Source organism: Danio rerio, chromosome 4 (genome assembly GCF_049306965.1).
Source record: "Danio rerio strain Tuebingen ecotype United States chromosome 4, GRCz12tu, whole genome shotgun sequence".
Classification (NCBI taxonomy): Eukaryota; Metazoa; Chordata; class Actinopteri; order Cypriniformes; family Danionidae; genus Danio; species Danio rerio.
In genome coordinates this window covers 13,604,141-13,617,644 of record NC_133179.1, presented here as the reverse complement: position 1 = coordinate 13,617,644, position 13,504 = coordinate 13,604,141, and the positions used below count along the sequence as shown (strand labels likewise).

The following is a 13,504-nucleotide window of genomic DNA, read 5'->3' as shown; positions in this document are numbered from 1 at the left end:
TCACTCCATAAACCCAAAGCCCCACAACCCACCAGGACATCACCGCCCATCACAGTGTGTCCGACCTCTATGTGTCTCTCTCTTCAAAGAGCCTCACCATAGCCTGCACAGATCATTGGTCGTGCCTTGCGTTCATCACTGTGATGCCTGCCTGCTCATTGGCAACCATTCATTTGTCACGCAAAACCATTTAAATGTCCCGTTGTGTTTCCAACAGGTTCACTGTGGGACACGATGGGACGGAACCAGACCAGGAGGAGAACTTTTGGTCACAAGCGCTGGAAGACCTGGAGACGTGTGGTCAATCGGGAATCCTGCGAGAGCTTGAGGTAATTTAGGAGAACAAAGTTGTCCATTCCCCTCTCCCTGTGTTCAAACTTTAGCTCTTTTCATTCATCAATTCCCTCTATCCCATACTTTTTCCAGTTGCATGTTGCTGTACCAACCCTTGGTTTTGTGTAACAGCTCCTTCTTTTTCCAGGACAAGCCAGACAGGCTTCTGAATAAGAGAAACCTGGCCATCTTGGTACCCCTTTCCTTTCTTTGGGCTTCCTCTTTGCTTGTAGCGCTGGCACCCAAGTGCTCTCCTCGTGCTAATGGGCTCAGTGTCTCTTGCTGGGGGCCTGCTTGAAAGGGTTGGGGTGTTGGGGCTCACAGACAACCACTATTGGCATCCACTTCACATCCTAGGGGTGCATTCAAAACGCAGTACTATGTAGTAAAGGCTTAGTTCACCCAGATTCAGTCCACATTTATGCACAGTTATGTCGTTCCAAGCTCATTTATGTTTAGGTTAAGGAAAAACAGTTGGAGTAATGAAGACATTAAAGGTATAAAACAATATTACTTCACTTAAAGGGCACCTATTTTACCCCTTTTTCAAGATTTAAGATGAGTCTTTTGTGTCTCCAGAATGTGTCTGTAAAGTCTCAGCTCAAAACACCCATCAGATTATTTATTATACCTTTTAAAATATTGAAATGTTCTGCTTTGAACACAACGTAGCTGTTTTTGTTGCCTGCGCCTTTAATGCTAGTTCTCCCCATCCACCGTTCCCAAATGCCTGTAAGAGCGTGCTTCAATTTTCCTGCTGTGTCAAATAAACAGCACAGTGACAGACATGAAGGACATTTTGGAGTTGATGAGATTGATGAGTAACACACATAATGTCATTACAAAGTTCGGAACGGACAAATCGGACACACACACATCGCGCGCGTTTAACTTTGCACTGTTTTTGCATGCAAAGTGACAGGATACACATTAATATCCACTGCTGTATGTATAGCCGTTATGTTAATGTACAAAATAAACCCAATTTAACGTCCACAATTCGGGATTGAAGCATTTTCTTCTATAATTGTACTGACATACGGCTGTGCACTGCAAAAAAGAATTCTTAGAATTTTTGTCTTGTTTCTAGTCCAAATATCTCAAAATTCGTAAATCAAGAAGAATTTTCTAGACAAGCAAAACATATGGTCTTGTTTTCAGAAATAATATGCTAAAATGAAGTGAGTTTTCCTTAAAACAAGCAAAATAATCTGCCAATGGAGTGAGCAAAATATTCTTATGTCAAAAGGAAAAACAAGATTATTTAGCTTACCCCATTGGCAGAGTATTTTGCTTGTTTTAATTGAAAACTCACTTAATGTTGGCATATTATTTCTGAAAACAAGACAATATGTTTTGCTTACCAAGAAAAAGCTTCTTGGTCTAAGATATTTGGACTAAAGACTACAAAAAATATATAAGAAAAGCATTTTTTGCAGTGTGTGATAAAGTAAAGACTATAAAATTGCTGCAGTTCATTAGAAACATGCACTGTTTAAACGTTTTAAACTTGTAAAACTCATTCATGATCACATTTGATAATGATTAATGATCACAGAGAGGCGATGAGATCTTTTAATCCTTGTTGCTTTGCGCACATCCTGTCTTGTTGATATGATTATACACGTTACTACAGAGACATGTTAATACATGGCTGTCAATCAATTTGGTGGGCGGTGAAACCACATTTCTACATCACGTTGTGGTGGGCCTCAAAATAGAAGGGATTCTATTTTAATGTCAGAAAATGTAAAAAATAAAAAAATAAAAAAAAGAGAGACTTAATGTGTTTCTATCACTTAAATAAGACTGTGGACACATTATACCCACACACAGTTCTTTCCAAACAGCTTTCAAAACATGATTTTCTTCATAGGTGCCCTTTTAAAAAAATGTATACTATTATTAATTGAAATAACTGATAAAATAATTAATAGATTTAGTTTTAAGAATAACAATTCAATTGTTTTAAACTGTCTTTCCACACAAATATTTTACACACCAGCAGTAATGCTTTCAAAAAAACTTCAAGAACCTGTGAAACCTATCTCAAAAAATAAATAAATAAATAAATAAACAACATTTTCATTCATTTAGAGCTTATAGAAAACCCCATCTGAAGACTGAATGTTGCTGTCATTAAACTAATGAACAAACTCTGTCTATTTTAAGGCTATCGCATTGTTGTTTCACATGAGAAAAACAAGAGAAAAACATCTTCGCCTGTTAACAGCAAGGCCTGCTGTGAAGAAAATATGCTCTGACGGCGCAGGGACACACTGATATCAGTCTGATAAGCGACTGAGTTTCTCATTGCAGTTTTCTTCCCACTATAAAGCAGATCCACATCTAGTGGGATGCATGACTCTAACGAGAACTGAATATGCCAATAAGAATGGAAATATTGCCACACTTGGCTCTGCCTGAAAGTATCCCAGCATCTCTCATCAACCTCAGCATCTCGTATTCGCTCATGACTTGCTCAGGCGTAACGGTGAAATGCAGGTAACGGATCCAGTGCCTTTTATTGGTGCAAAGTTGGAATTGTGTTTTTACTAGCTTGATGCAAATCGAGATGAGGTTTGAGAGCTGTGAAGGACAAGATTTTCCATCTTTCACCTCATACTAAGCCATTGTAGGGCTTTTGTGAGCTTGTACAGAACACATCACAACTAAAGTCCTAAATAATATGGGTTTGGAACAACATGAGGGTCTGTAAATAATGGCAGAATTATTATTTGTGAGTGAACTATCCCTTTAAATACTAAAAAAGAAACAAAAGCGTTGATTGAACTGATAAGAATTGCTTAAAAATTGGCTTTATTCTGTCGCTGAATGCATTTTATTTTGTCTCGTACAGTAGATAAAATCACCTGTCATGTCACACAATGGTGTGCTTGACATGCTTTGTGGCCAGCCTTGAAATATTTCATGAAAGCAGATTGATTTGCTTGCCTTGACTTTATCAGGTACCTTGAGTTAAACGCCAGCCACGTGTAGCCGACGGCACAGAGAAGCTTTTAGTAGTCAACGTTAGGACAAGCTGTGAAAGCTCTTCACTTTCCATCCCACTTGTCTGCGGAAACACGATAAAATCAAAAGCCTTTTACGCTGAATGTACCCTTTGGCCCTAATTGGATTCGATGAAAGTGTTTGCCTCTGGTTTGTGTCAGTATAAATGTACTATTGAGCTCGAAACGGCCTGAAAAACATTGTACGAAAGTCACACGTTTTCATTTTCCACATGCTGAATTGATTGAATGTGGTGTCGAGGTGCATGATTTACATGTATGATCATCGGTTTAATGATTTTTATGCTGCTTACCACAAATGCATCGGCTTGGACGAGTTTCCTCTTTTGTGTGGTCACCTGTCATTAACCTGGAATCTCCATTCCGTGCGGTTTGAGTGAGAGTCACACAAACTAGCAAATGACGGTGGACGGAAGATAACGAAGGCATGTGGGCTCATGCAAAGCATGATGGAGGAGATGCAGCAAGGCTTTTTTGTTGTGAAAATTTAGTCTTGTGTAGTCGTGTCTTCAGCAAAAGGCCAGAACCAGGTTCTTTTTGAAGATCATCTTCAAATGACTCCAAGAAACATACAAAAACAATGCCCACTCTTCATAATGTTTGTGTAATCACTGCCATGGCTTGCCATGGTGGACGTCGAAGCAGTTCAATCCACTCATTAGTGTGTCAAAATGCATGTTACTAAGAGTTTGTGTATCGTTGTCCATCATCATTTTGCTTCTTGTAACATACTAAACAGGAAGCATAACAAACTGTAAATGAAATGCTTTTGAATGTTTAATGAGTGTTTATGAGTGTTTCTCTGTCAATGTAACTTCCACAAACTAAAAGTCAAATGTTTGGGGGTTTAGAAAGAAGTTTCTTACGCTTACAATGGCTAAACTGGTGTTTATTCTAAAGCATTTTCAAATGTATTTTATTCCTGTGATAGCAAAGCTGCATTTTCAGCATCGCTACTCCACTATCACATGGTCATCATCAATATTTTTGTGTAAGCCAAGATGCATTGTTTTCACGATTCTTTGATATCCACAATTCAAAAGACCACCAGTTATTTGAACTTGAACTTGTTTGTTACCTTATAAATGCCTTTACTGTCAGTTGAGCTCAATTGTATGATGCTAATCCAATGCATGGTATGGCTTAGTCAGTACAGCTCAATTTTGAGGGTGTATTTTTTATTATTAACACCTCTGTTCCTAAGAGAGACATATAAATGCTGAATTGTGACCTATAAAGACTATCACTAATCACTGAATGTCCAAATAAAATGGCCACTATCTACATCCTTTTAAATGACTGTCACATGCAACTTAACATTGCTGTGTCATTGTCAGTAGATGAGATGAAGTTCTTCTCAGGCAGCTGACGAGCAGTTTCAGCCAAAGCTGGCTAAGGCAACGCAGAATGTAAAGGCACTGCAACTATATTGATATGTCTGTAATTCAATTCACTAAACTGCAGCGGAACAGCAAGCCAAAGTAAAGTGAGCCAAACTAAAACAAGCCAAACCGAACTAAGCCAAGTCATACCAAGCAGAGGAAAAGCAGCTTTAATGTATCTTTACTGGATTAAAAGCTTCTCTTCTTTTAAAACTCCCAAACTTTTGAATGGCAGCTCACACTAGACTTCACTTATAAAGTGCATTTTATTTGTTTTTTGCTTCATATAACCAGCACTTATATCGGCTGGTACTCAGCTCCTTTCCTCGTGGTTTTCCCTCTAGGCCACCATTATGTCGGGCAGCTCTTTAAGTCTAAACCACGACCCTGCGCCCACCCGAAGCCATCTGGGCCGTCAGGCCAGCTTTCAGGAACGTGGCAGTAACAAACCACAGTACTCACAGGCCAACCGCAGCAACACGCTGCCCACTGATGTCGGCAGAAAAGCTTTCGCCATGAGGAGAATGAAGCAGGAGATCAAAGACATCATGTCACCAACCCCGGTAGAGCTTCATAAGGTGAGATTATTGATCATTTCTCGATCAATTCAGTCTATTTAAAGCCGGTTTAATGTGTGTAACTGCTCCCACCACTTTCACAGGTGAGTCTTTTGAAAGACTCGGATCTTGAGGACTTTGGGTTTAGCGTGTCCGATGGAGTCTTGGAGAAGGGGGTTTATGTTAACAATATCCGTCCAGGAGGCCCTGCTGAAATTGGAGGCCTAAAGCCATACGACAGGCTGCTACAGGTGAGCCACTGTCCGAATAAGTATGGATGACAGTACAGAAGGAAGTGTGGCTAATTTTGCCTTGTTTTGTGCCACAGATTAACCATGTACGTACTAGAGACTTTGACTGCTGCTTAGTGGTTCCCCTAATAGCGGAGTCTGGAAACAAGCTGGATCTAGTCATAAGCCGAAACCCAGTTTCTTCACAGCCCTCAGAACTGAACCCGTTGTCCAATGATGAGACAGTGAACTGGACTGACACTGGAGACCCTCTCGAGCAGCCGGTCGCAGGGCTGGAGCAGGGCCAGCACAACTCCACATTAGCAGGACTAGAAGACAGAGACCCCACCAAGACTTTATAGCAGAACTCCTCCCTGGTGCCTGCAGTGGAGCATTTCTCCTCATGGTGCTAAACTGAACCCTCCCCTCCCATAACGGCTCTCTCTAGTGGAGGAAAACACAAGGGCCTTGTCCTATAGCACACCCAGTCCCTTTCCTACAGTAAGTCAGAGCATGAACCACCACGACAGAGGTCCTTTCTTGAGACGCTGGGTGTGTTTTTACCCTGTGAAAAAGCAGCGAAGACCACACTGACCTCTTGGAAAACCAAATTGTGGGGGGAGGGAAACCTGAAACAGTGCCATCCCTGATTTTTATTGCCAATAAACACTAGTTTTAAGGAGGATTAAAAGAAGATGCATAAAAGCAACACATGAGACTTCTACTTACAATATCGGACTGGCCACTCTGTGATCGTCCGTGTTTTGAGTTTGAATGAGTGTGCGTGAGTGTCCGAAGACTTTATTTCGTAAACCTCCACAGTCTGTCAAAGTCCCACGTCCCAAACGCAACCGTCGACCCTCCTATTTTGTGATACTGAAACACAAGTGTGTATCGTGTATGTCTGTGTATTTCCTTCTATCTGATGCCAAGGTCAGAGCTGGTCCCTTTTTTCTTGATATGAGAAGAGATGCAGCCGCGTGGGGGGAAAAAATGATCAGCACAATGAATTTGGTAGCCATTTTTCAATTGTGACTGAACGTGGGTTATAGCCTAATGCATGAGACCTTTTAATGCGAATATTTTGTAGTAATTCTGTCCAAAAAAAAAAAAGAGCTTGGCTACACGGAAAACACCACATATTGGTTCTCTGCCTGCTATATCACCGCAAATATGAATTCCAATGTCACTCATAAGGAGAGGGTGGCACAAAGGCACCTTATCTTGAAATTGGACAGATGTCTATTTTTATGAACAGAGGTGGATGATTTATAAGGGATGTGTGTGATTTTGAGCGATGGCTGGTTAGCATGAGGTCGCTATCGACCATATACTGAAGCAGATTGATGGCACAGAGAAGGTCATTCGGGTTTGGAAACTCTTTGTACTTTGTTAGCTAATCGCCGTAGGTCTGTGGTCTCCAGACTCTCGCCCCAATTTTTGAGGAAATCCATCATTGGCCCAAAGGACAGAACAGCTTATTTATTCCAACATCAATCTCCTAAATGAAAACGACAGGCATTCAAGTAGGTACTTGCATACTGTTTACTCCACTGTCTGTGATAAATGAGAATATTACGATGAACAAATTCATCTCATATGCTTAAATTTGCAGTGCCCACTTATGACAAAAACACAAGCATGGGGTTGATATCCATGAGAGAAAAAAAAAAAGACTTTTGTATTCTTCCCTCCATTGTTTAAGTAGTTTTAAATCATTATGGTAATTTGTATATGGTACTGTTATGGTTTTCTATGTTTCATCTGACATTTTTTCAGACTATGTAAGCCCAAAGGGTACGCATTTGTAAAGAGAAAAAAAAGAAGTGTCAAATCATGAGAGAGTGGATTCATTCTACCATATGCGGTAGACCACATCACATTTGTAGCTCTACTTGGAGAAAAAAAATAAGACTAGCAAAGAAAATATGCCATACGAAAGCTGCTAATGGCAATGAAGACCCTCACCCACTCGTGTGAAACTGTGCTTTTGATTGAGTGACGTCACCCTCGTTGTCAGTGCTCAAAGATCCTGTCTACTCACCATTTTCCATTGGCACGTTGAGGTTCTACTACTGAACTCAACAAAAGCCCACTTGATGGAGAAAGTCTGGCGATGATGACAAGGTGTCTTTTGTTGTCTTTTTATTTTATATAAGCCTTCAGGTACGGGTTCATTCCCCAAACTCATGCACTGAGATGTGTTTCTCAACTGCGTAATTGCTATGTGTTGAATTGCGGTTTCCAAGCCGTTATTCGAGAGTTAGCTGTCACTTTCATTACAACGCTTTCCTTGACCTAAGTTTGTCACGACACTTCACTGTGTTACTGCAAATACACTCCGGTCAAGTGGAGAGGAAAAAAAGCAAACTCATTTTTATGTTCCATTTGTGGAAACGTTTAGTGAAGTCAAGCACTGCCAGTTAAAATAGTGGGTGTCCATTTTCAGTATACGATGACTTTATGATTCAATGTCACAGTTATGTCCCTGAAATATTGTATTTTTATTTCTAATGGACAGGTATTATGAGCTGTAAAGTATTTTTGTACAAAATTTAATACTTTGTTAGCATGATGTTTATCGTCTATGTATAAATTTGGGGATTCCTACAGCTGTAATCCTTTGTATGGCCGACGAACAGAGAAACAATAAAACGACATACCGAGTGGAGAGATGACACTGAAATGATCTCTTGATCCAATTTGACTTATGACATGGTTGTGGGAAAAGAGCTAATGATTCCATTTCGATCCCTATATAACAGGGGTGTCTAACTCAGTTTCTGGAGGGCTGTAGCGTTGCAGAGTTTTGTTTCAACCCTGCTTCAGCACACCTGAAACAAGCCTGAAGGACTCAATTTGATTGCACAGGTGTGTTTAATTAGAGTTTTATTTACAGATGAAAGGTTTTTCAAGACGTTTTCCTTCCATCTGAGACAAAGCAGGAAAGCAAGCAAATTCTGTGCGATTTGAATCAACATGGCAAGGTATGAATACTTTGATGGTGAGATTTCTCACAACACATCCTCTAATGCTCAGGTGCTGGTCAGCAGGCAGAAAGTAGGTGATTTTTGCAGCACTTCAAACACATTTAATGGATTGAGCATTTACACCTCGAAAGCAATTCGCTCAAAAGCATTTGACCACATTTGAAAGTGGTCAAAAGTGGTCAATCTCAAAACATTTCAGACAGCATTTACACCTTTATTTAGTATCATATACTTAATAGAAGAATCATTTGGTTCCCCATATACTTAACACTAGAAATAGCTACTTTTTATTTTATTTTATTTGTGGAAAACATGTTAAATTTTAAATATTTTTTGCTGGTAATTAATTTTTGATGGTTCCAGCAAAAGGTTCATCATGGAACATTTGTTTGTAAAAGTGTTTATAGTAACACACAATGTCCAATTAGTTAACAATTTTAATGCAATTTCTAAACAAAACATTAATTTTAATAATTTTTAATAATTTTCTACAGCATTTAAATCATTTTTGTAAAGTTAATTAATTGAAATGTTAGTTAATAAAACCAAAACTGCTATTTCTTAATCCTTATCGGCTCCAGTCCATTAAGAAACTGGCACCTTTTCACAGATTGAGCCTTTACATCTGATAGGCAACTCAATCTAATGCATTTGACCACATTTGAAAGTGGTGAAAAGCAGTCATACTGAAAACATTTCAGACAGCATTTACACCTATATTTAGTGTCATCCATGTGTGATCAGACTGATGAAAATACCAGGCTAACAATATCTGGCTGTATCAAAAATTGCCCACTATATCTTAGCATGATGTTCACCATACATGTGTACTCGCCAATAGATGATGACTATACATTGGTTGCAAGCCCTTTATTAAAATTCAATATGGCACTGAATGAGTGCACTGTGGTTTGAGCACCACTACAAATGGCTGTCCTCTCAAAACAGGGCACTATATTAGAATAAAACGAGGTCATTTCTGACAAAGTCTTTCACCTTTATAAATGCCAAAATAATCAGCAAAATAATTTTCTGTTCTTCTGTTGTATTTTCTGTTTCTACATGTCCACAACAACCTTTAAGTAATTAGGTTGACATTTAAGTGTTAAATGTCAAAACGTTAGTTATTAAAAAATGGTTTAATGATGTTTAATTCTTCTAAATTATCTAGCACAATTTGTTTTATTAACCACAACCAAGGGTTCAAAGGGGAACCTTAGAAGAACAATTTGTTCCCCAAAGACCATTTAAGCAAACAGTTATCCTAATAACAAACTTTTTTAGTGTAAAGAACATTTTTAATGATAAAAAATATGTTTTTTATTTGCTAAAAAAGGTTCATAATGGAACAATTTTTGCACTTTTGTGTATATAAGATAACGCTTTAAATAAAGTTAAATTAGTTAACAATATTTAATGCATTAGCTAAGGATTTTTCTATAATCTTTGTAAATTGAGTTAATTAAAAGTACATTAATAAATCCAAAACAGTTTTTTCTTAATTCAAGTCAGCTCATGTTTATTAAAAATGTCTTGGTAATATACTTACTGGCCACTTTATTAGGTACACCTTACTAGTACCGGGTTGGACCCCCTTTTGCCTTCAGAACTGCCTTAATCCATCGTGGCATAGATTCAGCAAGGGACTGGAAAATCCTAAAAGATTTTGGTCCATACTGACATGACAGCATCATGCAGTTGCGGCAGATTTGTCGGCTGCACATCCATGATGTGAATCTCCCGTTCCACCGCATCCCAAAGAAGCTCTATTGGATTGAGAACTGGTGACTGTAGAGGCCATTTGAGTACAGTGAACTCATTGTCATGTTCAAGAATTTAGTCTGAGATGATTCTCAGTTTATGACATGTGTGTTATCCTGCTGGAAGTAGCCATCAGAAGATGCGTACACTGTGGTCATAATGGGGTGGACATGACCAGCAAAAGGCATTTGCGCCCACAGAATTGCCTGTGTCTTAAAAATCCCAGTACATCAGCAGTTTCTGAAATACTCAGACCAGCCCGTCTGGTTATCACGTTCAAGGTCACTTCAATAATTTTTCCCATTCTGATGCTGATTGTCTTGTCCTAAATTAGAGATTATTAGAAATTTCCGATTAGAAATTTGCGTTAACGAGCAGTTGAACAGGTGTACCTATTAAACTGGCTGGTGAGTGTTTATTATTATGCATCACATAAACTTAACTATACTGCATTAACAACAAGTTATAAATAGTGTTTACAATTGTCTGGTCATGTCAACTTTGTTACCCACTGAAATTTGATCAAGACATATTTTCTAAATATCAATAAATAAACTGAAGGATAAGATTTCTAAAATCACAACCTCAGAAAAATTAACAAAATGCATGCAATGACTCATCATCATTTACAATATGATCAAAACATGCATTTAAAAAATTCCAGATATGCACAGCCATTTACTAAGATGAAGCAGTGTGTGGAATATGAAGAGAACTTATGAATGACTCTCAAGGATAAGCCCGGTCTGTGCACTTGCTGTTCCTCTGCCATTTAGCAACCACATGCTCTCTATTCAAAGTGACTGTAGCAGCATTTGCAGCTATTGTCTTCCTGAGCAAGCAGGTGGTAAGTGTCACACTCAAGCATACAGTGCTGATGGAGTGCGATCGATCTCACTAACTCTTCTTTTAGAAGCTCAGCTACAGAACCATTAAGCCTTCGCTCACCTGAACCTTTTCCGCTAGCCTGAAACTGTTGCTTGTCGAGCGATAAGCTACTTATAATTCACAGCAGCTTCCCCAAAACTACTCTACTCTTGCTGTTAATAGTGACAGCGCCATCTGGTGATCACTCAGAGTGGAGACTCGCAATGTTATTTTTCAAAAGCTTTACATGTGCCTGCTTTGCATAACAAGAATTGCACTATATAATGAAGATGAATGGTATATGTCGGAAATTAAGTATAATTCTTTGCACCATCTGTTACATATTCACCTTAAAATTAAACATAAGCTGAATCGTTTTGACTGCAGATGGTTTTAACGATTTTTCAGACCGCTGAAATGGTGGAAACGCAAGAACTGGAACAGAAAATGAGGCACCACTCTGTGCCATATGAAAGAAATAATGTGATAGAAAGCTTCCCCTGAATGCAAGGAGCCAAAAGGTTATTCGGAAACACCCGGGAACGGATACAGGGGATGCAGGAAGACACTGTACTTCCAAATGAATTATGTGGCTATGTCCCTGAGGCTGGCTCCACATTGACTTTAATGAAATGCTGTGTGTGGACTCCATAAAGAGCTGCCTTCCACCTCAAGCTCCTTTGGGAAAGTACCGGGCAGTGGTGCATTTTGTTAAAGCATGCCCAGGAGAGGCTGCGAGCAACTTCTGCAAGAACTCTGGCGCTATTCGAATCCCACGGGCATGTCATTACATGGTAAAACCCATAGGTAATACCAGTCCACAAAGAGAAAGGGGGGAAAAAAGACAACAGTATTCCCTTTGGAGACGAGGTTGTAATTAAGCCTGAAGGAAATTACTTTTGCGAACACTGCTGGGGTTATAAAATAAGCAGAATATTAGAATAGCGGAATGAAGATGAACATGTGTTGGTTAAAAATGAGGTGGAGATCTCTGCGGGGCCTTTAACAGACATGCGTGAGCTGATTAGCACCACAAAGAAAAGGAAGCAGGTGCAAGAAACCCCTTGGAGAACGGAAAAATAGAAGACTGTGTGGATTGTTCTGCATACCTGTTGGGAAATTTAAATTAAGGCATTTGGAGTGAAGACAGAATTTAGACGTATACTAATTTACGTCCCCCAAGGTTCTGTGTGTAATAGTCTTCCTCTACTCTGACAGGTGAAAAGACCAAAACTGATTGGTGATGATTGTTGATTGGTAAAAGAAAGGGCATTTTGACTTGAAACTAATGTTCCTAATGTCCACATTTAGTAGAATTGGAGGCCTGTCCACACCGCAGATCTTTCGATGTGGTTTAGCCATTGGTCTTCACATAAATGCAATGTCAGGTCACTAAAACGAAAGCCTTTTGAAAACCCCTCGCTGCATGAATATTTTCAGAGTTTTTAGGTTGAAGTGTTATTGTGTAGCCAGTGGGAAAAAAATAATGCAAGAGAAATGCAAAAGTTTAATCACAAAAAATCATTCATTCGCTCCCTCATATAAAAATACATTATACGATGACTGGGTGGAAAAAGGAATTCATAATTTTCTAGACATATTTATTGATCAAATATTTCCTTCATTTGAGCAACTACAAAGTAAACACAATTTACCTCGATCCAATTTTTTAAAAATATTTACAGGTGCGAAACTTTGTGAAACAAAACAACCCACTGTACCCTAATTCCCCAAATCAATCATCAATGGAAATGATAATTTTGCGTGACCCTAATAAAAAGGGAGGGATTTCATTTATATATGGAATGCTCTTCCAATTAACAAACATGGCAACTTTAGAATACATAAGATCCTCCTGGGAAGCAGATTTAGAGGTTGAAATCACCAACGAGCAATGGGAGATAGCCCTTGAACAAATCCACAAATCATCGGTATGCGCAAGACATGGCCTCATACAATTTAAAGTAATACATCGTTTACATTGGTCCAGACAAAAACTTAATAAGATATTTCCAGAAGTTGACCCTGCATGTAATCGGTGTGGGCTAGAACCGGCGTCACTGGCCCATATGTTTTGGAGCTGCCCAAGATTACCATCGTACTGGGAAAATATATTTCTAACATTCTCAAAAATAGGTCAAAAGCCGATAGATCCAGATCCCCGTATAGCAGTTCTAGGCATTACTGACTTCGAGATAGCTAAAAACAGTACTGAACAAAATATAATTCCATACTAGCACGAAGATTAATATTATTACACTGGAAACAGAAAGCCGCTCCTACATATACACATCTAATGAGGGATGTAATGAAACATATGGAACTAGAGAAAATCAGATTCTCCCTAAAAAA

At 39.0% G+C, this 13,504-nt stretch overlaps 2 protein-coding genes across 52 annotated transcripts in view; one reads left to right on the top strand and one right to left on the bottom strand.

The window, feature by feature from the left end:
* grip1 (glutamate receptor interacting protein 1) overlaps positions 1-8,220 on the top strand; it is a 359,502-nt gene extending 351,282 nt beyond the window's left edge. For 27 of the 50 annotated variants that reach the window (XM_073946220.1, XM_073946217.1, XM_073946214.1 and 24 more), the window contains 4 exons: positions 218-329; positions 5,092-5,325; positions 5,409-5,555; positions 5,633-8,220. In XM_073946220.1, the coding sequence (XP_073802321.1) occupies positions 218-329; positions 5,092-5,325; positions 5,409-5,555; positions 5,633-5,896 (757 nt within the window). In that variant the 3' untranslated portion in view covers positions 5,897-8,220. Of the gene's footprint in view, positions 1-217; positions 330-481; positions 527-5,091; positions 5,326-5,408; positions 5,556-5,632 lie in introns of all 50 variants that reach the window. The other 23 variants (XM_073946216.1, XM_073946204.1, XM_073946194.1 and 20 more) reach the window with 2 other exon arrangements.
* Positions 1-13,504, bottom strand: part of LOC101884202 (uncharacterized) — a 51,360-nt gene that overhangs the window by 18,070 nt on the left and 19,786 nt on the right. Inside the window, exon 8 of one of the 2 annotated variants that reach the window (XR_012401968.1) lies at positions 8,828-10,610. The exons of the other annotated variant lie outside the window; for it this stretch is intronic. The gene's annotated coding sequence lies outside the window, so the exon portion shown is untranslated. Of the gene's footprint in view, positions 1-8,827; positions 10,611-13,504 lie in introns of those variants that run through there. 2 annotated transcript variants of the gene reach the window in all.